Genomic DNA, 25,213 nt, shown 5'->3' with positions numbered 1-25,213 from the left:
ACAATAAAAAATTTTAAAAGATATATAAAAAAAAAAATATTCATAGCAAGCTGATAATATTGTGTAGATAATCTTATTTCTGTTGAAACTAAGGATAAAAAATTTGGACTTAATACCTCCTGTGTCATTTAATTCTATTTTAAAATGTAGTTTTTAATTATATAGCTCACTAGGTAAGTGCATCCCTTATCACGGCTGCAGCCCTGGTTTCAAACCCTAGCCTTGCATGGGAACACTTAGGAACTGGGGGAAGCTCCCACAGGTGGGATAGTGTTGCGGTGTTTCTCCCATCCTCAGTCTCACTCTCTTCCTGAGAGAAGGAAAAAAAGCGTGGGAACAGTGGACTTATGCTGCAAGAAAAATAACATTTTATAAAAGCATCCACATGTGGTGAGTTGCAAAAAATGAGAAAACAAAATCAAGAGAGCATGGTCTTTCACAGTGTGTAATTTGAATAGCTCTATGCCACTAATAATGGGTGCTCAAATATGAGCAGATACTCACTTGCCAAATTCTACTTTCAGTTTAATAACTTTCATTAGCTACGCCAGAAACAAAATCTTTGTTGTTGTTATTGGTGCTGGTGGTACACCAAGGACTTCACAGCTGCAATTCTACTGCTTCTAGAGGACCTCCTTTTTAATTTAATATAGAGGCAACAAGAAAGACAGAGAAACAAAAGAGAGAAAAGCAGTGAAGCTACAGTACCTGCTATGCATGGTGCTCGCAGCTCAAGCCTCGGTCCTTGCACATGGTGGAGTGTGTGCTTTATTGGATGAGCCATCTTCTGACCCCTACGAATATTCTTTTCCTCATGAATGTGATACCTCGAAGAACAGTTGGCAAGGACCAAGTACTACATAATTTTCTCTGATCAGAGTCAAATAATTTTTCATGTAAATTGCTCTATATGAAAACTCACTCTAATTTCTTTATTGAATTCTCTCAGATGCATAATCTGTTTGATTAAAACTGATTGCAGTGTTGAAGCTAATTATCAGTCTTCGTGATTTCCCTTAGCAATCGCCTAGCAACTTTCTTCCACATCTCTTTAGGTAATTTGATGTTGACAACACTACATGAGAATCTGTCTAACAAAAAGGGACGTAGTTCATTATGACACAAAAATACTCACAACTTTCTCTAAATGTTCCTGTTTTGGATTTATTAGTACATTCAGTGAGACCTCCTTTGGATCTATGAATGAGTTCAATTTAATACATTGAAGAATTGAAAATAAAGAAGCAGGGGCAGCTCATCTGGTGAAGTCTGCATGTTGGCATGCACAGGGATCTGGGTTCAAGGCCTGCCTGGTTCCCATATAGGAGTGTCTGTAAGATTGGCGTAGGGAGTGCTGTGGTACCTCTTTTTCATTTTTTTTCTCTTTCCCTCTCTGCCTCTCATTTTCTATATAGAGGGAAAATGAGATGATAGAGTCAGGATGATACAGTTAGGCAGGCACTAAGTTCCAGTGATTAGCACTGGTAGCAAATTCAAACACTGAAAAAGCAGTAAAAAATGCATTTCTTTGCAGTTATCGTTAAAGTGACCTGCCATAGAAAATAAAGAACATTCTATGCCAGCTTCCTTTTTTAATGAACCTAGGACTTTGCATATGTGCTGAGCAGTCACCCTGGGCTAATTTTCTCCTTCTTTTCATTCTTCATTGGAAAGGCAGGGAGCAGGAGAGAGGGAGAACAGAGAGAGAGTGCCACTTCACAACCTGGGAGCTTCCCTTGATCTGGAACTCAAACCTAGAGTCTCATACATGGTTAGGAATGTACTTTATTGGTTAAACTACTTTCTGACCCCATACAGAAAGCAGCTGTATAGACCAGGGCATGTGAGATAGGGCACATGTGCACATGTATGCATAAGTTAGAGGAAAATAGATACTTTAAAGTTAAAGTGTGTAATACTCTACAGTGACTTAGTAAGTGCAACAAGCAAGTAGAAAGACCTAGAAAAGACACCATAAAGTACCTAATCAAATATTTTCTAGTTAGACCAAGATACCCTCTTCATCTGCTTCCTATTTCGCTTCTCAAAATTACTCTAAGCCTAGCACTGTCAGAGAAAGTATGGATTACAAAATTTGGATAAGGGCAAGAGACTGGCACATTTTAAAGATGGCCCTTTGGGTCATTACCAGGACACCCCACCATCTGGGACCCTATTAGGGAAGCCTGGGATTCCCACACAGATATGATGGGCCTAGACCTCTAACAGATCCCTCTCTCCACCACCACTGGTCATCTCCATCAGGAACAACATCATAAACCCTCTTGTGGGCCTCTCCAGGACCTTGCTCTCAATGTAGAATAACAATGGTAGAAACTGCCCCACTCTCTGAAGGGAGGCTGGGTCAATATACTCTGCCACTCAAGGAAGATTGGTCCTGTAATGTGTGCAGCCTAGAATGTTCCTAGCTATGATCATGGAATGCAAGTTGCGACTGACAGGGATGCCGAGGTTGCACATGCTCCTGTGCTAAGTATGGATAGACATGGGCCCTGGGTCAGATTGATGGAGTTTATAGTTACTGGTATTTATATACTTTTTCCATATTTGGGAGCTACTCTCTGTCCTGATTCAGCTTTCTAGTCCAATTTCCAACTCTGATACCATCTTCCCAGACAATACTTTCAGTTCACTTGCATGCTAGCTATCTGGCTCAGGCAAAAATTAATAAAATTAGAGGCCTATCCCACCAGAGATAGATAGAAACAGGCTGGGGGATATGGACTGATCTGTCAACACCCATGTCCAGTGGAAAAGCAATTACAGAAGCCAGGCATTCCACCTCTGTACCCCATAAAGAATTCTAGTCCATATTTCCAGAGGGACAAAGAATAGAGAAGTTTCCGATATAGAATAGGATGGGATGTAGAAATCTGGTGGTAGGAATTCTGTGGAATTCTACCCCTGTTATAGCACAATCTTGTTGATCATTATTATACCATTAGTAGGTCAAAAAAATCTTTTTTGTTATAGTTTCTGGGGCTGCACTGCTCTAGATTGACTTTTTGAAGAAGGAGGAGGAGGAGGAGAAGAATAAGAAGAAGAGGAAGAAGAAGAAGTGGAGGGGGAAGAAGAAAAGTGGGGGGAGACAGAGATTCAATAAAAGAGTGAAAGATATAGCACTAAAGCTTTTCCCCAGCATGGTGGTGACTGAGCTCAGACCCAGGCTGTGTGCATAACAAAGATGACACCTCCCAGGTGAGCGATCTTGCTGTCCTTCTACATTTCTTTCTTTATTTCTTTCTCCTTTCCTTTTTTTTTTTTTTTCCTCCAGGGTTATTGCTGGGGCTCAGTGCCTGAATGATGTTCTTGTGGCTTTTTTCTTCTCTTTTACTTTTTTTTTTGATAGGAGAGAGAGAAATTGAGATGCGAGGAGAAAAGAAGAGAGGGAGAGAGAGAGAAAGACAGACACCTGCAGATCTGCTTCACTGCTTGTGAAGCAACCTTTCTGCAGGTGGGAAGCCGGGGGCTCTAACCAGGATCTTTACTCAGGTCTTTGAGCTTCGTACTATGTGTGCTTAACCTGGTGTGCCACCACCTGGCTCCCTATATTGAATTCTGTCCACCACCACCTCACTATTCCCCGGCTTTGCAATTTGTTTGTTCTAATGAGAAGTAAGGGTGGGAGAAGGAAAAGCAGAACAGAGGAAGACCAGAGAGCCCTGTTCCTCAGGTGTTGAAGCCCAGGGTCTCACACACCTAAGGCATGTGCTTAAACACTAAGCCACCTACTGATCCCAAACATGCTAGTTTTTTGTTACTGTGCCTTTCTGAAAGGGTTGTCTTCGAACTATACCCCTCTCCTTTTCATCTGGTGAACTTTCAACTTGTGGATCCAAACTAGTGATACAGTAAGTCGCCACTCAAGTCTTCTTCAGTCTACCTTCATTATCTTCAAAACCAAAGGCAGCATGCCAGAGAAAACAGTCAAGTTTCCCTGGTGCTTTATGAGAAAATACTGTGGGTGTTCAAATACAGGTCTGCTGCAGAATTGCTATCATTTGTTTTCCCACATGCCTTCTCCACCAGAGTGATAAATAGTATTTCCTTTTGAATCCCTGGATCCTATGACAGTACCTGACATATTATAGGTGTTTAATGAATCTTTGCTGACAAACACGTGAATGGATCACTATCAATTGCCAATTTGATTTATGTGTTACCTTGCCCAAAGATGAAGATAAGCCAGTGTTTAAGTTCTATTGTCATCCCTTCCTTTGATTCAAGAGTGAGCTAGAAGTTTCAATGCAATAAACAGATGGATGAACTTGTAGGTACCTCACTAAGGATGCTTTTAAGGATAATTGTGTGAAAGTTGATTTGTAAGCACAAATGTATTTAGCATAGTATATAGTAGCATTTGAGGGAAAATTAAAAATCGAATACTACCCTCTCCAAATCCCCACCCACCATTCACACAAAGGATGAGAACGCCATACCCCCCTTAAAGGTATTGAATGTCTTTGCCATATGTTTTGAGAGAGCTTGATCACTGACTAATAGTATACAACTTAACTATCACTGCCTCCCTGTCCTCCAAACTGAAACAGGTTACCTCCTTCAAGGGACAACTCTGATTTTGCTGGAGCACATCCATCTACTCTGATTGCATGGATTAGAAGAAACAGATGAAACACAGAAATATGCCAGGGCCTGAAATGCTGCCTTCTTGCAAAGTGAGATTTATAGTGAACAGAGAGAAAATGCTAAAAGGTGCTTTGAATGGTGCTTGGGGACTATTCCTACCACATTTCTGTACTAAAGTGACTGTTTTTAGACCAAATGATTAGGAAATGAAGCTGTTATAAAGTGACCTTTATAACTTGAGATAGATTTTATTTCTTGGACTAGTTGGAGTCTGTGTCTAAAAACTACAGTTTTGAAACATATTGGCCATTAGCAAGAATAATGCACACACACACACACAATCATTCTTCCACTCTACCTACCCCTTAAGCATTCTGGTTTGCATTTCTACCCTTAGACTCATTATTGTCAAACATATTATAATTTAGTATGCGCCCCCCCCAATGAGGGTTTTCTTTTAAGTATCTATGAGACCACTGAAGACTAGCACACAGGAAGTCTTATTAAATGCTAAGAGACTAAATTGTGGGGCTTTTCCAAATCACATTCCGGTCTTACAATCTCTTACCCAGCAGGCATTCTTCTGTTGCACACTTACAATGCTATGATATTATTTAGAAAATTCCTAGACAGTGGTCTGGGAGGTGGCGCAGTGGATAAAGCACTGAACTCTCAAACGTGAAGTCCTGAGTTCAATCCCTGGCAGCACATGTACCAGAGTGATGTCTGGTTCTTTCACTCTCTCTTCCAATCTTTCTCATTAATAAGTAGGTAAATAAAAAATAAAAAAATTCCTAGATCTAAAACATTCCCCCAAATTCTCACATATTTATATCTTACCTAACCACATAATTAAATGAAATGTTTATTTTGTAATTTTTGTTGAAGTATTTATTCAATTTACACAATCTTTTGGAAGTAAGTACCACAGTGTTACTTATTGTCAGTGCTCCTCCCCCCCCCCCCGCCCCTTGCAAAGAAGATAACAGCTTAACAAAGTAAGCAGTGAGTATAATGTGACTGAAAGTAAGGTCAGAAATAAAAGTCCACTATTTAATTGTATCTTCTTACATATATTTGTATTCAGCACTGGGAATGAACTCTGGGGCCTTCCTTGCACATCTGCAACATAGTACTGAGCAGCCATATGGGCCCAATTTTTCATGTCTTATTACAGAGAGTCAGAAAGGAAGATAGAGGAGAAACACCTTAGTACTGCTCCAATACCTATAGGGCTCCCTGCTGCCATTTTGGTGCTCCCATATGGTGCCAGGGTTAGAACCCAGGACATCGTGCATGGTAGTATACCTGCTTGATCTCATGGCCACTATCTGTACACTCTAAATGTAATTTCTGGATATAGAGTTATTACATTTGCTTTCTATTAAGATTAAATAACTCAAGAAGAGTGACATATAAAGAGAAATGGGTAAGAATCTGCAGAATTTTGACTGGAAGGCAGCTGTGGAGGAAACCTTTCACTGTGACCTCCATCTCCTCCATCATTACAATGACCAGAGCAGGCTGCCCTGAAATAACTCTGTGTTGTGGACACCACAACCAGCTCCCCTCCCCGAACATTAACCTGACCAAAACGGGACTCTGACTTAAGCAGGTAAGCCAGAATGTCTTCCTTTGGACAATGGAAGGCTTCTCAACACCCCCCAAGCAAACAAACAAACAAGCAAGCAAGCAAATAAAACAAAACTCAAGTATTTGGTCTCATTATGTCTCATGAATAACTTAAAACCACACTCCAGGTTACAACATTTTTTTCATATAACAGTAATCAGAGGAACTGTGTCTCCTGAGAGCCAGTAGCTAAACAGAAAAAGGCAAACACAGTAGAAGGAGCTGCCCCAAACTGCAAGGTCCAGCTTCCTGATGCCTGGCCTCATTCACTCCCACTGTTGGGCTGCGGGAGACATGGACAACTTTATATTAGATTCTTTATTTTGATGAAGCCAGATTGAATTTTTTCTCTCCCTGCCATCAAAGTGTCCTCGGGAAGGCAGTAGGTGGCAAGTAGCAATTCAGGGGTCACAGAATGTATAATAAAAACCAGGAAACCAAACTCGAAAGACAACTTTGAGAGGTGTGCTGCTGTGCTCAGTTTTGTCTGAACACACAGTGATCTGTCCTATGTTTTAAAGAAATTAATTTTTTAAAAAAAGTTTCTTTCAAGTCTTTGGAGGGCTGCTTAGGATACAGATTCTTTTGTACAAAATCTAATAAAAAATCTTAGAGTGGGTGATGAGAGTTTCCTACTTACATTAATTTCTGTGTATGTCAAAGCGTGGGTATTATTTGCATGGTGAGCCACTGTTGTTCCAGTTAATCATTTCTTGGCCAAACATTCTACTTTGCTTTAGCAGTTTAAAATTATTTATGCAAAAACACTGAAAAATTTTTAATCTTTCAGGTAATGACACGTCTGGTTGAGACCAAACATTATAGTGTGCAAGGACTGGTGTTCAAACCCTTAGGCCCCACTTATAAGGGGGAAGCTTTACGAATGAGGAAGCAATGCTGCAGGCGTCTCTCTTTCTCTCATCTCTACCTCCCCTTGCCCTCTCAGTTCCCAATAAATAAATGAATAATGATGAAATTTAAAAAGTACTTCAGTGAGTGATATTTTCATTCAAATATTGTTGGTAGATGTGGGTAATGGCTTTGGTAACAGTACTGGTAATATTTTTAAAAAGCACAGATACTCTTTAATAGTCATATATCAAGAACTAATTCAATGCAGTACTGGGGACAGAAAGGTAAGAACTGACTAAAAGAGAATAGTTAAGTAATAACATGACATAGTATTGTTATAACAGTGTTCTTAAGGGCAGCATTTGGAGAACTCAAAGACTGAATCTGAAGGCATGCCAGGAAATTTTTGCCTAGTATCAAAATTATATTGGGTCTGACAGTTCTTCCAGAAATAGTGTGTGAGAAATCATGTGCTTGAGGGTAATGGCAAAGCTTTTCCAAGTTTAGGGTGTGGTAAGGTAGAATGAGAGAAAGTTAAACATGGTCTTTGAACCTTATTACTTGATTTTTTTCCAAGAAAATTTTGAAAAGCTATGTACCTCCTTTCAAATTTTAAAGGTTAATGTTCAAATATTTTATTGTAAGTTTAATGCCACCAAATGCTTTAGAAATCATTTTACTAGCTCCTTAAAACACATAATTTTATTTTTCTCACATATCCAGTGTACGCATTTTATCCAATTCACTTTTTAAATTTTATTTATTTATGGAGGAGAGAGAGCACATAGTACACACACACACACACACACACACACACACACACACACCCCAAAGCATACTACATCCCCCATGGAATTCCAGTTGTTCTTGTGTAGTATCAGGGATTGAACACAGAACCTCATTTATGCAAGGCAGATGCCCTAGTATTGAGCCACCTTCCTGGCATCCAGTTATACAAGTTGTCTGCCATCTGATCTCAATCTGACCTCAGTGACAATGCCACTCTTTCCTTAAATGCAAGGAACCAAATTGTACTTAATTTTGAGAGAAAGCTGGATTTACCTGCTTAAGTCAAATAGACATAAGAAATCTTTCTTGGTGTAATTCCTATCAACGAATTTTGATGTTAAATTCTATTGGGAGAGGGAGGAGGAAGGAGAAGGGGACGAAGAGAGGGAGAGAGAGCATGTGACCCTTTCTAGGTATTTGCAGTCTTAACTATTCTCTAGGGAACCTTCCACCACTAAGCTCTGAGTATGATGATGTTCCTCCCCTTTAGAGGGAAAGAGGGAAAGACTCCTCACACAAATTCTACACTATCTCAAGGATATCAACTTCACGTATCTCTTTCCAGTTCTCTCCTCATACAGATTAAAGAGATGAAAGATTGGGTGTTAACAACAGAGAGAGTTATTCCTTTAGTCAGTCAGAGGGCTGTGTCTGACCCCAGCTATTTTTGTTCCTTGGAAGTTCATTAAGATGTGTGGTTCTTGTAGCCAGTTTCACTCAATTCCTGTGTTGCTTGCATAAGAGAGAGCTAGTTAATTTCTAATTTGTTTTGGTGTGCTCTGGTATGATGATAAAAACAGCTTTTACCTGTTTTTCCATCTCAAATAATAAAGTGACTCTTTTTCCTGGGGCCTGGAAATGGATATGATGTGCACTAATATCTCCTACATCAAAATTCTCCTGTATAGGAAAAATGTATGGAGAAGCTAGGGAGACATCTCTGTGAGACAGCAGAGGACTTACATGGTACACATTCTAGGTTTGATCCTCAGCACTGCCTACGCCAGATTAAGCAGTGTTCTCATAAAAAGTAAAACTAATAAATAATTTCAAAAGTTATTTGAGATATACAACAAGTAGTTGAGTGGATAGTACAGATTTGGAGCTTGAAACAGAATTTCAGTAAGAAAGAACAAAATTGAAGCCACTGACATATAGCTGGCATTTGCAAACATAAAAAGAAGGACATCATCCCTGGAGAATGTGCAGAGTGGGAAAGGCAGGAGATACAAGGGCAAGCCCTGGGGAGAATCAGTGAGTGATGGATGGGAAAAAAAGGATTAGAGAGACTAAGATGATATTTTTTAAAATATTTTTATTTATTTACTATTGGTTAGAAACAGAGAGAAATTGAGAGGGGGAGAGGTAAAGAGGTAGAGACAGAGAGAGACCTGCAGAACTGCTTCAACACTCCTGATTGGGCCCTCCTCAATCACTATCGAACAGGCCGTGGCCGGTGCGCCGCTATGTTCCATCGCTGGGGAGCCAGAGACGACCCGAACTGCCCCTGCGGCTCCAGACAGACTATGACCCACATAGTCAACGACTGCCACCTCTCCAGATTCAAAGGAGGTCTCGAAACTTGACATCAGGCTCAACCTGACGCTGTTGACTGGCTACGAAAGAAGGGCAAACGCTAGAAGAAGAAGAACACTCCTGAAGCTTTCCCCCTGCAGGTGGGAACCAGGGGCTTCAACTTGGGTCCTTGTGCACTATAATGTGTGCCATTAACCGCGTATGCTACCGCCTGCCTGGATTCTCTAAAATATGATTTTTAGGCAAGAGACAGAAGGACGGGGGACTGGCAATACCTTTCCCCGTAGAGGTTGGGCTTTATCATGAAGTCCCAGTACCACATGGGAAAACCATGGACTGCACCAGGGTGAGCTCCATGGATGGTGGAGCAGTGCTGTGGTAGCTTCCCTTCCCTCAATTTGTCTCTATCACTTACTCCTATCTATAAATAAGGAGAAAAAAATCCTCAGGTAGGATGCTCAGTGGCAGCATTGAGCATGTGCAAGGCCCTGGGATTCTTCCCTGGTGCATGGGAGAGGAGAAACAGCAAGAGAGAAGGAGGAGGTGGAGGGAGGGGGAAGAGTAGGAAGAGAGGTGAGGAAGGGAGAAAGGAAGAGGAAGGGGAGTGAAGTGGAGAGATGGAATGGGAAAATAAGGAAAGAGAAAGCCAACTTTACCAAAGAGAGAAGGTGAGGAGCTGTGAGGGGAAAATCTAAAATTGAAATATTAAAGAAAGGGAAGATAAAAAAGGAGGCGTAGCTGGTTAGGCTGTGGCACAGTGCCACCAACATCTGCCTGACAGGTCTCTCCAACTCCCAGTGACACGTTCTGTCCAACTTAAAAAGGAGGTGTGGAATCCAAGGCTCCCCCTGACTATCCCAGCTGGCTGTATGATGTGGCAGTGTTCACACCTTGTGATGACTAACTTTATGTCAAGGTGGTTAAGCCAGGAAGCCCAGTTCTTTGCTCAAACTCTCTCTCGACATTTTATTTTAATATTTTGTAATGTGTGCACTCAGCTGGGTGTGCCACCATTCTGCTCCATATTTGAATATTTTGTAGTGACTTGTTTTCATGAGAGAGAGAGAGAACAAGAGAGAATGGGAATGAGAGAGACCACCCCTCTTGCCTTCTGCCCAGGAAAACAAATTCACTCAGTGCGGAAACACTAAGGGTCAGATCTCCAGTGGAGCAATCGGTGAGTGGTACTTATATGCGTGTACAATCGGGTCGGAGGAAAACACAGCAAGTGAAATGCTTCAGGACTCTGGTCTGCTCAGGATCTTTGGTCAGCACTCAGAGGCATCACTTACCTTGGCACCTTCCTGTTGGCAAGAAAACACAAGACTGCAACTATGATGTGAGTCATGAGGAAAGCTAATCCAATACCCAGGAGAGTCCATATATCTGGAATTTGAAAAACAGTGAGAAGGATGAATATGTAGCAAGAAAAAAATATATATTGGAGACTCAAAAAGTAAGCAGAGTGTTCAAGCACAGTGTCACCTACTATTCTGAGTGTAGGAGGAGCCTCCCATAGGAGGGCCAAGCTGCATGTGACACCGGTTTCCTCTCCATCCTTGCACACATCTGGAAAGGAGACGACATGAGATTTTTTTTTAAAAAATTGTGAAACATATCTTATTTATTTATTTATTTATTTATTAAATACTTATTTTATTTTAATGAGATAGAGACCAAAGCACTGCACAGCTTAGGGTGGTGCTGGGGGCTGAACATGGGGCCTCAGAGTCTTAGGCATGAAAGTATTTTGCAGGGACTTACACATGCTAATGTGTGTGCTCAACAAGGTATGTCACCACTGGGCCCTAACAGTTTTGGGTTTTTTTGTTTTGTTTTGTTTTTTTATTTGTATCTTAATAGTTTTGTCATGGAGAAAAATGATAGGTGTCAACAAGCATTAAGGCATTAGAAATGTGGGTGACCCTGAAAGAAACCAAAACCGGGGGCCTCCCCCCATCCCACAGACAGTGCTTGTCACCAGTGCCCTGTCATACTTTATTTAGTCTCTAAGGTCCATATTAGCACATTTTTCTATGGTGAAAGGATTTATGTTCTTATGGGTATCTATAGAGGATATTCATATTATGATAACATAAATATAAAACGATATAAGTAATGCAGTTGTACAGTAACATAAATATCAACTAATAAAGAATACTGGAATTGGGCTGGGTGGTGGCTCCCCAGGTTGATCACACATGTTATAAGGAGCAAGGAACTGGGGTCGGAGGCCCCTGTCCCTACCTGCAGGGAGAAAGCTTTACAAGTGGTGAGACAGGGCTGCAGGTGTCTCTCTGTCTCACTCCCTCTCTATCACCTCCTTTCCTCTAAACTTCTATCTCTATCCAATAAATAAATAAAAGAGAATAACAATTTTGAAAAGAAAATATTCAAATCATAGAATACATACTAAATAGGCAAATAAGCCAACAGACGTATTTCTCCTTACACGGTCATCCATTAAGGGCATCCATTGGAATCATGTTAATAATCTCACTGGACATACTAGCAATCAGAGTAGGAATTCATTACTTCTGTTTTATTAGGGATATACCAAGGGAGTGGGGGGCAGTCTCCTTTGATGTAGGTGGCTTTCAGAAAACTCAGGGGCAAACGCCAGAAGAAGAAGAAGAAGAAGAAGAAGAAGAAGAAGAAGAAGAAGAAGAAGAAGAAGAAGAAGAAGAAGAAGAAAACTCAGGAACTAGGACTATGAGTTAGTTCAGCAGTAGAGCACACACACACACACACACACACACACACACACACACACACACACACACCTTGTACACCTCAAGTCTTGAGTTTGTGTATCATTGCCAATACTGTGTGTGTGCTAGAGCAGACCAGAATCTGGTATTTCTGCCACTCTCTTTTTTTTTTTTTTTTCTTTTTCTTTTTGCATCCAGGGTTATTTACAAATCCTTTGCTCCTGTGGCTTTTTTTTTTTGGGATAGGACAGAAAGAAATTGAGAACAGAGGGGAGGGGGAAGATAGAGAGGGATAGAGAAGGATAGACACCTGTAGACTTGCTTCACCACTTGTGAAGCAACCCCCCTGCAGGTGGGGAGCCTGGGGCTCGAACCAGGATCCTTGCAGAGGTCCTTAAGCTTTGTACTATATGTGCACTTAACCTGGTGTGCCACTGCCCAGCACCCTCAACTCCATTGCTTCTTTTTTCATGCACACACATATTCATACAAAGTTTGTAAGTGGAGACAAGCGTGTGGGTCAAAGAGAGGTGGCATTTATTTCTCAGCACTAAATGTGCCAGGTTGGTCCTGCTAGACTGTATTTGCATATGACTCTGAGAGCTTATATATGGACCTGTTTACCAGAAACAATAGGATACAAATTAGAAGGATTTGGCTGAACTCCCTGCCAAGTTGAAAGTATAGGCTATCAAATAAGATTAGCAGTCAGTTTCTAAATATGTGTACTTAAATGCTCTGTGCAGAAGCAGTGCTTCTTCAGCACAAAGTTATTTTATTTTCTTTCAACCTCTTTCAAATGTGAATGCTCAGTAATATCTCACAGAACAATAGCTTATTTAAATGTAAAAAGCTTGAAGGCTCCAGGAGGTCCCACAAATGTGTCTTCTCTCTTTAGTGACTGTTCCTTAAATAGAGATTGAGGACAATGTAATTGTTTTGATGCCTCTGAAATTCAAATTCAAATTAGACTTGCTGAGTATTTGCTATTTTAATCTCACAAACCTTACAAATATATTCACCTCCTGGCAGTCAGTCCTCTTGGAGTGACTCCATCTGCCAAACCTTCCACTTATGCATGCATCAGAGTGACTTAGAGACTGGGCCTATCCATTTTCACTCTGGGTTACTGTGGGTATTTTAGATTTTTTTTTAAGACTTCCTTTTTTATACTTTATTTATTTATTTATTTATTTATTTATTTATTTATTGGATAGAGATAGAGAGAATTCAAGAACTAAGGAGAAGACAGAGAGAAACCTGCAGCACTGCTTCACTATTTATGAAGCTTAACCCCTGCAGGTGGGGACTGGGACTTGAACCTGGGTCCTTGCACATGGTAATATGTGTATTAAACAGCAGGGTGCACCACATCCAGCCCCCTCGGGTATTTTAGATTGTGAAAGCAACCAGGACTATATAGCTATTCCTGCCCCACCCCACCTGCAACCTTCTGTACTCCTTCCTCACACAGCAGGGAGGAGGGACCAGATGTCAGAATGTCTTAGAGTTGCACCACTTATCTATCACCCAATTCCACATCTGGTGAGGCAAGAGAATGGGCACGTGCATGCCAGAGGACAATGACTGAAGATTAAACATTATGAAAGCAGCCCTCATCGTTTTATGGTAACTTACCCTGCACACACCCACTATACAAGTCTGAGGGCCTGGAACTCTGGGTCTCTCCTCTAGGACTACAAGTGTCTGGGCTTTTAACTCTCCTGTTAAGATTTTTTTAAAGTTAAAAAAAATTAATTTTTTTATTATTGTAGTTATTATTGATGTTGTTGTTGTTGTTGTTGGATAGGAAAGAGAGAATTGGAAAAGAGGAGGAGAAGACATAGAGAGGGGGAGAAAGACAACTACAGACCTGCTTCACTGCCTGTAAAATGACTCCCTGGCAGGTGAGGAGCCGGGGGCTCAAACCAGGATCCTTACACTGGTCCTTGCACTTTGCACCACCTGCGCTTAACCCACTGTGCCACCACCTGACTCTCTCCTTTTAAGATTTTTATCTCTCTGTGCTCACTTCAATAGACATTCTCCTTTCCTGAAATCTCACAGAATCTCTATGGTTATTTTTTCATTCATTTTATTTGATAGACACAGAAAAACTGAGATGGAAGGGGAGATAGAGAGGGAGAGAGAAAGACATTTGCAGCACTGCTTCATTGATTGTGAAATTTCCCCTCCTTCAGATGGGGACTGGGGGCTTGAACCTAAGTTCTTGAATTTGGTTAACATATGTGCTCAACCAGGTGCTGGGAAATTGTGCCAATGCAGTCACATCTGCCATGTTGTCCCCTCAGGCTACTGCTAGTTCCCTGAAGAGTTGGGACATTCTCGGAGTGCCTGTTCCGCCATGTTATGCCCTCAGGGCATTGTCTATATCCCCGCGATATCTGGAGTGCTCTGGTTACTCCTCCCCCCTCCCATTCTCACGAGAGTTATCATCCTATCCTGGAGTGCTATGGTTACTCCTCCCCCTTCCCATTCTCGCAAAAGCTACTCCTATAAAAACCCTTCGTTTCCTCACCTCGCTCTCTTGCCGGCACTCCACTCTGGTGTTCAGATGCAGGAAAGGTTACTGCGTGAGGCGGCCATTTTCTCTACCTCCACGTGGCCCAACCTGCTTCTCTAACACCCAACTCTGAGGTGCCAGCACGAATAAAGATTTGTGTTTCCCCTTCACTCCGGACTCTCTCTCTCTTCTCTGCGGCCCACGCACAACAACATCTGGCTCGACAACATCTGGCGCTCAATGTGTCCCACACTCACGCCCAGCCTGAGGTCCAGAAAAGCCGCACAGACACAGTTAAGTGGCATCCACCCGCCTCTGTGGCCCTGCGTTTCCCTCCACCATGGGATTTTTTCCGTTTTATGAGGAGGTGTCCCAGACATTCTATCCTTCTCTCCTAGGACAGGCTTTCAATCTCAGAGGCGCTTTAATTTTTGCTACACCGTGGGTTCTCATGGCTATATTTACTATTTTCAGGATATGTACAAGTCCTCCTGCCAAAAGGTTAAGTGACCTTGAGGCTGAGATACAGGAGTTAAAGGATATTTGCTTAAGACTTAAACACCCTAAGCAATCTGCAGTCAGCCCCAAAACCGCTGCCTCCGGAGACACGTGTTCGGCCGCTCCTTTGACCCCTGCCCCAGCTGTCCCCACAGACACGTGTTTGGCCGCTCCTTTGACCCCTCCCCCAGCTGTCCCCACAGACACATGTTCGGCTCCTTCTGCAGACACATGTTTGGTCCCTTCTGTGGCAGACACGTGTTCAGTTCCTTCTGCTTCTCTGGCCCCGCCCCGTTTCCCCTGAGGCTTCCGGTTCTCTAGCCCCTCCTCCTACCTCCCCCGTTTTGGCTTCCCCTGAGGCTTCTGCTTCTCTGACCCCGCCCTCTGCTGATACGTCATCATTAAGAGACCTTGTGGCTGAGATACGAGAGTTAAAGGATATTTTTTCAGCATTTAAGGACCTTAAACCATTTGCAGTCCACCCCAAGAGCTCCATCCCTGTAGATACGTGTTCAGTTTCCCCTGCGGCCACTACAGCAGTTTCCACAGCACCTTCCACTTCCATAGATCTCTCCCCAGTGTCATCGAACCAAATCCACACCTTCCCGGTAAACGTGGCCCCGTCTAAACAAAACCCTCAGCCGTGGCAGCCATACTCCGCTATAGACCTCGAAACACTCAGACAAGCAGTCAGGGATGACGGAAGGCACGGTCCATGGACCAAGTCCGTTTTAAGGAGTTTTTACCACCATCTTAACACGCCCCAAGATTGGAAAGATCTGACTCATGCTGCACTCCCAGACCCCCTCTACCTACAGTGGAAGGCATACTTCCGCGATGAGTGCTCTAGACAGTCGCAGGAAAATAGTAACAAACAGGTAGAATGGGATTCTGATGCCTTGTTTGGAGAAGGAGCTTATGAATCTGGAGCTCAGCAGGCAGAAGCCAGGTTTCCAACCGGTTATTCTGAACAAGTACACATCTGCGCAACACAAGCATGGGAAAGGGTGACCCCACCCAATGTAGATTCGTCAGTTCCCATTAACTCTATTCGCCAAGGCACTGATGAATCATTAGCGAGCTTCATCTCAAGGGTGAAGACAAGCTTAGAGAGAAAGGTTTATAATCCTGACATACGCTCACTACTCCTGCGCTCTATTGTCTGGGAAGGCATGATACCACAGCATGCCTTAATCTTAAACACCTACACCCAGATAAATGGATTTTAGCGACACAGGAACTTACATCAGGCAATTATGGGGCATCCGCTATGACACAGGTTTATGCAGTTACCCCACGTAATCACAATGGGGCCTGCTTTCAGTGCGGTCGCCAAGGACATTGGCATAACCAATGTCCTGATAAGCTGCGACCACACCTCTAGTCAGGGAAACCCCGCCTCCAGTTAGAGCAACCACACCTCCAGTCAGAGCAACCCCGCTTTCAGTCAGGGAGCCAGAGGCCACGTACTGTTTGTCCAAGATGTCGTAAGGGGTTTCATTGGAAGAGAGATTGTTGGTCCCAATTTCATAAAGATGGTTCGCCCCTGAATGGTACAAATTCAGGGCCTGAGATTTTGTGGACCACTCCTGTTCTAGAACAAGGTAACCCTTCTATGACAGTAAAGACTGGCAATATTCCTTTTAAATTTTTGATTGACACGGGGGCAGCAAAGACGATTTTAAGGCAAGAAGAGGTTCCCCAAGATTGGGAACTCATCCCTGGACCCAGTATACATGGAGTAGGAGGGGTGACCCAATCATTTCGCACACGAGACTTGCTCATGTGGGAAGACCCGGAAGGTTCTACCAGACACTTCCGCCCTTTGGTAGCTAATATTAGCACCAACCTATTGGGCAGGGATCTTCTACAATGTCTTGATGTTAGGATATCCACAGATGCCTCTGCAGAGCGTAAAATTCGTTCCCACGATACCAGGTCTATTCAGCACTCCCAATACTAAATGCCACTGTTCGTAGCCAAACACCCCGCTTAAGCTGGCTTTCTAATGAGCCTGTCTGGGTGGAACAGTGGCCTTTACCTAGGGATAAGCTAAAAATTTTAAAAGAGCTCGTCTGAGAGCAGTTGTCCTTGGGACACATTCGTCATTCTCGAAGCCCATGGAATACTCCTGTCTTTGTGATTAAAAAGCGCTCGGGAAAATGGTGCCTCCTTCAAAACCATGCAGGTCTGGGGCTCCCCCCAAAGGGGTTTGCCTCTTGCTTCTGCAATTCCCACAGGAATTCCAATCATAGCTATTGATATACAAGATTATTTTTTCTCTATTCCCTTGCATCCACAAGATTGTAAACGTTTTGCCTTCTCTGTTCCTTCTATTAATAACACCAGCCCTGCTGACAGATTTGAATGGGTGGTGCTGCCCCAGGGTATGGCCAATAGTCCTACTATTTGTCAGGAGGCTGTTAAATCTGCCCTTGTCCCATATATTCATAAAGGCCTTAATATTTTTCATTATACAGAAGATATTTTAATATGGGGAAAATCAGATACAGATCTCTATGCCTTACATGATTTTCTCATTCCTGCATTAAAGAAAAGCGGCCTTAATGTAGCCCCTGAGAAGATACAGCTAATCCCTCCAATATCCTTCCTAGGTTCAGAGATTTCTCTAACGCAAATTCGTCCCTTAAAACCTAATGTTACCTTCCCTTCTAACCTTACTCTTGCTTCTTTACAAAGTTTTCTAGGAAATTTAAATTGGCTTAGGCAGTATCTCTATCTGCCTACAAGCTGCCTCCAACCACTGTTTGACCTGTTAAAAGGAAACAAACAGCCCTCCTCAAAACGTAAGTTAACTCCCGAGGCCTCCTTGGCACTGGAAAGGGTTAACCAGGCCCTCCAGGACATGCACCTTGTTAGATTCTCTCCCTCCTCTCCGGTAAACCTTCTAATCTTCAACTCCACCCCCACAGTAGTAGAGGCATTGAGGCAAGACCATGGGGTTCTTGAGTGGCTTCACACGCCAGTAGGAGGAACTCCAAGACTCCTCACTGAGATAGACGCGTTAGCATTCATGGTTCGCCAAGGGAGAAATAGGTCTGTGCAGGTCTTAGGGAAAGAACCGGATTTAATTATTCTGCCCTTTTCTCTCACAGATACAGAGTGGCTTATATGCCATCATTCCCACTTTGCCATAAGCTTCCTGGGGTTTCCAGGACAAATAGATAACCATTTTCCTTCCAATAAATTGATAGCTTCTTTACCTCTTCTGCCTCTACTAGCACCTAAACTTTTCTCTCGAAATCCCATTCCTTCTGCTCCTACAGTTTTCACTGATGGTGGAAAAAAGGGAGCTGCTGCCCTTATATATTACCCAGTCAAACAATCTCCTAAACCTCTCTTTACTGAGCTTCCTGAGAATTCCCCTCAGTACAAAGAACTTTATGCTGTTTTCCTTGCATTAAAAGCTGTACCAGAATCCTTCAACCTTTTTTCTGACAGAGTGTATACTGTTAACTTACTTCCATGGCTTGCTTGTTCTTATGTGAAAATTGATGACAACCCACTTTCCCCTCTCTTGATTCAAATCGCCTCTATTCTCTCTTCTCGAACCCAACCACTATATATTCATTCCCACAGCCCTCTTCCTGGTTCCCTGTCTGAAGGGAATGCTGCAGCTGACCGCCTTGCCTCCACAGGAGCTCTCCTAGTCTCTGTCTCTGATCCTGCTGATTTCCATTCTCTAACCCATGTTAATCTTAAAGGCCTTTGAGCTCGATTTCCTGATGTTCCGTTACCACAATTAAAACATATCCTAGCTACATGCTCTTCCTGTGCAACTCTCATAAAAACACCTGCTATTCAGACTCTTGGTGTTAACCCCCGAGGCTTAAAAGCTAATGCTATTTGGCAAATTGATGTCACCCACATACCAAACTTTGGTAAACAAAAATATGTGTTTGTCTCAATTGATACCTTTTCTAAATTTATGTGGGCAACAGCTCAGACAGGAGAAAGCTCTAAAAAGCTTATAAGCCACATGCTCTCCTGTTTTGCTGTGATGGGCTTACCTCTTCAAGTGAAAACCAACTGTGGACCAGCATTTACCAGCAAACAATTTAAAGATTTTTGTTCCCTCTGGAACATTACTCATTCCACAGGCATTCCCTATAATCCACAGGGACAAGGCATTGTTGAGAGGGCCCATCAAACTCTTAAGGCTCAATTGAATAAAGATAAAGGAGGAATGTATCCCCCCAATATCCAGCTAGCAAAAGCCTTAACTACGTTAAATCTCTTTAATATTTACAATAACTCGGACTTACCTCCTATTATTCTTCACTGGCAAACACCATCTACTCTCCCATCTATTAAGGTCAAATGGAAAGACCCACTTGATAAAATCTGGAAAGGGCCTGACCCTCTATTGACCATTGGAAGAGGTTTTGCATGTATTTTCCCTCATAATTACTCTAAACCTGTCTGGGTCCTGCCCGCCATGTCCAACAATACCCTCATGATGGCACTGTTATCCCTGAAGAACAAGAAACACAAGAGGACTAGATGCAGGATACATCCCAGGATCCATAATATGACATGGCAGAACCTACAAAAGTTGGCTCACAGAGCCCTCTCTCCTACCCCTTCCCTGAATGTCTTATGTTATGAATGGCCAGTTGTGTTTTGTGAGTGAGTGTGCTGAATGACCAAAAATTTTTGTATGACCCATCTGCTCAGAAGTACTCTAAATGTTAAAACCATTGTTACTAACATGCATTAACTCTCTAAGTAACCTGAGTCTGCTTATAGTCCAAAGTCAATTATAGTAAACCTCTAACTTGTTACAAGTTTTGTTTTTCACAAGTAAGTGATTACACCTATCAAGCCTTCATATGAGGAATCATCTGTTCATATGGTAAGGTATTAAACTGTAAGAAGTTCCTCCATATCCAACCTAAGTGAATTAGCAACATTCACATATTCTTGTAAACTTAACTGGTGTATCTTGTCTTGCCACCATAGGCCTGCCTTTGTCAGCCAACAATTTAAAGATGTTTCCCTTCATAACATCACCCATGCCACGGACATCCTTTACTACCCCCAAAGACAAATGACTGTTCCCCTGGACATCACATCCACTGACTGCTTCCCTTAGACTTGAGATATGATCCTACCTCTTCATATCAATGGATACATTCCTCCTTCCTTACCTGTATACCCTTAGTTGTGGGACCCTAGCTTGTTTTACTTCTTCTGCTCACAATAGGTCCTATAATTCTTTTTTTTCAACATTCTAAATTTATTTATTAATGAGAAAGAGAGAAAGAACCAGACTCACTCTGGTACATGTGCTGCCAGGGATCGAACTCAGGACCTCATGCTTAAGAGTCCAAGGCTTTAGTCACTGCACCACCTCCCGGACCACAGTCCTATAATTCTTAACAAGCTCATGGCCTTTTGCGGCAACAGATTGATGCCATAAAGGTGCAACCTATACAAACTCACTATCATAAGCTGGACATGACAGAATATTGAGTTGCTGTGGAGGATTTGCCCCCCTCCATCAGAACGTCCACCATGTAGAGGGCTGGCTAGCTAATGACGGGTAAGAGTAAACTAGCGCTATCCAGTCAACCTAAGACAGGGCATCTGGTACTACTGGGCAAAAATGACCAGGTGTTCCAATGACGGGTAAGATGGAAGGCTGATCCCCAACCTAAGACAGGCACAGTCCACCCTGCCACAAAACAAAGTCCGCCAAACATCAAAACATGATATAAGACAGGGGACATGTGGGGAGCCACATGTGCCCTCAAGGTTGCTATTGGCATGGCCATAGAGTTTATGTTAAAAGATAGTTCCTGGGAATCGGGCGGTGGCGCAGCGGGTTTAGCGCAGGTGGCGCTAAGTGCAAGAACTGGCTTGAGGATCCCAGTTTGAGCCCCCGGCTCCTCACCTGCAGGGGAATCACTTCACAGGCGGTGAAGCAGGTCTATAGGTATCTTTCTCTCCCTCTGTCTTTCCCTCCTCTCTCCATTTCTCTCTGTTCTATCCAACAACCACAATATCAGCAATAACAATAATATAATTACAACAAGAACAACTAGGGCAACAAAAGGCAAGATACAAAAAAAAAAAAGGGGGGGATAAGATAGTTCCTGCTTCCCTATACCTTAGAGTCTTTGTTAAAAGATAAGGTCTTTTTCCCCATGAATCACCCAGGACCTTCCAGATAAACGGCTGCCTACCATGACAAATAATATAAAATATAATCATAAATGAATAGGAAAGATACATCCCCCAATACTCAGTTGGTCAAGGCACCAAACCTCTTTTTCTATAAAGCATTCAAATCAGATGCCCTGCTAACCACGAGAAGCAGATTGTTTATGTTTCTTCCACAGGAATTCCAGAAAAAAAAAACATCTGGACCCCTGCACACCCTGACATCACCCACTAGATGGCACGACTACAGTGGCACACCCCCCGAAACCCTAGATGTCACCTGACGCGATCTGAAGAATCTGATTCACAGACTCCAAGGACAGAACCTTTTTACTGCCTGTGTGCCTTTCCTGCTTTTGCTTTGACCTGTCACGTTTTGGCGGTTCCAGCTCACAATATACTTAAAAGCAGAATTCCAGAGGCTGACCTTCCTCATGCAGCATTTCATCCCCTGCCATTTCTCCCCCTAGTCGCCTACTTTGGACTGAGACTTCTATCAGACTTGCTGGCATACCCTTTGGACACTTTAGACAATTTTACAGCAGCTTCCTTCCCTTCACATTGCTGGTTTTTCATAGACTGACCCTGAGTAGTACATAGACTTTACACACTGTTGCCCTGGGCATTAGATAAAAGGAAAGGGGGAGATGCTGGGAAATTGTGCCAATGCAGTTACATCTGCCATGTTGTCCCTTCAGGCTACTGCTAGTTCCCTGAAGAGTTGGGACATTCTCGGAGTGCCTGTTCCGCCATGTTATGCCCTCAGGGCATTGTCTATATCCCCGCCATATCTGGAGTGCTCTGGTTACTCCTCCCCCCTCCCATTCTCACGAGAGTTATCATCCTATCCTGGAGTGCTATGGTTACTCCTCCCCTTCCCATTCTCGCGAAAGCTACTCCTATAAAAACCCTTCGTTTTCCGCACCTCGTTCTCTTGCCGGCGCTCCACTCTGGTGTTCAGACACAGGAAAGGTTACTGCGTGAGGCGGCCATTTTCTCTACCTCCACGTGGCCCAAACTGCTTCTCTAACACCCAACTCTGAGGTGCCAGCGCGAATAAAGATTTGTGTTTCCCCTTCGCTCCGGACCCTCTCTCTCTCTTCTCTGCGGCCCGCGCACTACAACATCTGGCTCTACAACAACCAGGCACACCACCACCCAGCCCCTGCTTCTTTACTTTGAATATTCATCTATGATTTGACCAGATGAGTTCCACGGGGACCCTATACCCCACTTCACCTGCAACATATTCATCTACCATTTATTTATTTATATTTCTCCTTAGTATAGAGAAATAAGTCTACTAGTCTATTCGCCTACTTAAATATATTAATCTATAATTTTGTTCATCTCTATCAATTTATACTTATGTTGCTTTACAGTGAGTATGTATCAATAATATGTGTACATACACATATATATGAAATGAAAAATCTATAGGCTGCTCCTGGTGGACGCCCACTTCTACATTCCAGCATTCCAGTGGCGGGCTCTGAGTGGTGGGCTCTGATGGTAGCCAAGCTGCTCTCACCTTTATTGTCAGCACCTTGATGGACATTGTTTCTAACCAATCAGCTTGTGCCGTGCCCAGTTTGAAACTGATGAAAGCTGTGTGCTGCTGGACAGGCTTGTGCAGATCTGGAAGGAATCAGGCTATAGCCTGTTAAAGTAAAATAAACCTAATTCCCTGCCCTCCATGTGGCCCCAGATCTTGTTCTTTGGTTACTTTTGAGCTATACTACAGAATTTTTGATTAGATATAGACACATGTATAAACATATATAGGTACATACATAGACACAGACACACATATAGATGTGTGTGTGTGTGTATATATATATATATATATATATATATATATATATATATATATATTTTTTTTTTTTTTTTAACCAAAGCACTTCTCAGCTCTGGCTCATTGTTGTGCTGGAAATTGAGCCTCAGACCTCAGAGAATCAGGCATAACAGTCTTGTTTTTTTTTTTTTTTTGCCTCCAGGGTTATTGCTGGGCCTCAGTGCCTGCACCACGAATCCACTGGTCCTGGTCCTGGAGGCCATTTTGTTACCCTGGTTGTTTTTATCATTGTTGGGGTTATTATTATTGTTGCTATTGATGTCGTTGTTGCATAGGACAGAGAGAAATGGAGAAAGGAGGGGAAGAAAGAGAGGGGGAGAGAAAGATAGACACCTGTAGACCTGCTTCACCCTTGGATCCTTGGGCTTTGCGCCACGTGTGCTTAACGTGCTACGCTACCGCCCGACCTCCCTAACAGTCTTTACATATATATATATATATATATATATATATATGTAAATATATATATATTTGCTCCAGGGTTATTGCTGGGGCTCAGTGCCTGCACTACAAATCCACTGCTCCTGGAGGCTATTTTCCCCCTTTTTGTTTCCCTTGTTTATTGTTGTTGTCGTCCTTATTATCATAATTGTTGTTAATACTGTTGTTATTGTTGGATAGGAGAGAAATTGAGAGAGGAGGCAAAAACAGAGATGAGGAGAGAAAGACAGACACTTGCACACCTGCTTCACCGCTTGTGAAGCGACTCCCCTGCAGGTGGAGAGCTGGGGGGCTCCAACTGCGATCCTTTCCCGGTCCTTGTGTTTTGTGCCATGTGCGCTTAACCCACTGCTCATCGTTGTGCTGGAAATTGAGCCTGAGACCTCAGAGACTCAGGAATAACATTCTGTTTTTTTTTTCCTCTAGGGTTATTGCTGGGCTCAGTGCCTGCACCACGAATCTACTGGTCCTGGATTGCCTGGTCTTCACACGTTTATATATCTATAGGTTGACACTGCCTGGTGATGACTAAATACAGTATGAAGTGAGTCCTTCTTTTGACAGTTCTTTGGGTGAGTTCAACCACACTGAAAAAAATTAGATGTTAACTTTATTAAGAAAACAATATAGACGGGGGAGGGCAGATATTGGCACATCCTATCAAGCACACACATTACCATGTGCAGGGACCCAGATTTGAGCCCCTGCTCCCCACCCACAGGGAGGAAGCTTCCCGAGTGGAGAAGTGATCTTCAGGTGTCTCTTTTTCTCCCTATCTCTCTCTACTCTCTCAATTTCTGTCCTATCAAATAAAAATAGAAAGGAAAGAAAAAGGAAAAAAATGGCCACTGGAAGTGCTTGAATTGTAACGCTGGCACAATAATCTGATAGCAAATAAGTGAAATAAAATAAAATATAGAAATATTTGCTTTTATTCAGAAAGCAGGCATAGACAATCAAAGTATATGAGGAAAATCTGGCTTATATTGAGCTAGCATTAGGTTCTGAGTGTTTCCATTTACTCCTCACCCACTGTGTGTGTGTGTGTGAATTCCTTTTCAAACCTTGCAACTTTTTAAGGGTATAGAGGATATACTCCTTTGGAAGCAGCATATATTCTCATATATTCTGTATATAGCTCAGTACTGTATAAGAATAATTTATTGAAACCTGCTATGCATGTGCTAAAACATTATATGTATAATTATTAATAACAATGTTACAGGGTTAGAATTATTTATTTTTTCATTTATTGTGAAAACAAAGGTACATGGAGAAGTAAGTCCCCTAGGGAGTCATTTAGAATAAGATGTTTGTTGTTATCTTTGCTGGGGCTTCACTGCTCTAGGTCAGCTTTTTAAAAGAGAGACAAAGACAGAGATAAGAGGAGGAAAGACAACACAGCACTGAAGCATCTCCCACTGTGTTAGGAGCCAGGCTCAAACCTGGGTCACGCACAGGACAAAGCAGGTGCACTGACAATCCAGGCGAATGATTTTGTCAGTCCCATGAGTAAGATATTATTATTATTATTATTAGCATTTCAAGCAATACTCTATTTACTTCATGGTTCTGCATTCC

The 25,213-nt window shown here is 42.5% G+C and overlaps 1 protein-coding gene across 1 annotated transcript in view; it reads right to left on the bottom strand.

Moving 5' to 3' along the window:
• MALRD1 (MAM and LDL receptor class A domain containing 1) overlaps positions 1-25,213 on the bottom strand; it is a 580,642-nt gene that overhangs the window by 14,933 nt on the left and 540,496 nt on the right. The window contains exons 37-38 of the mRNA XM_060192257.1: positions 10,907-10,986; positions 10,710-10,803 (exon numbers count right to left, since the gene is read on the bottom strand). Coding sequence (XP_060048240.1) covers positions 10,710-10,803; positions 10,907-10,986 — 174 coding nt within the window. The remainder of the gene's footprint in view (positions 1-10,709; positions 10,804-10,906; positions 10,987-25,213) is intronic.

Source organism: Erinaceus europaeus, chromosome 6 (assembly GCF_950295315.1).
Source record: "Erinaceus europaeus chromosome 6, mEriEur2.1, whole genome shotgun sequence".
Taxonomy (NCBI): domain Eukaryota; kingdom Metazoa; phylum Chordata; class Mammalia; order Eulipotyphla; family Erinaceidae; genus Erinaceus; species Erinaceus europaeus.
The sequence above is the reverse complement of the archived record's forward strand: the minus strand, read 5'-3'. Positions and strand labels throughout refer to the sequence as shown.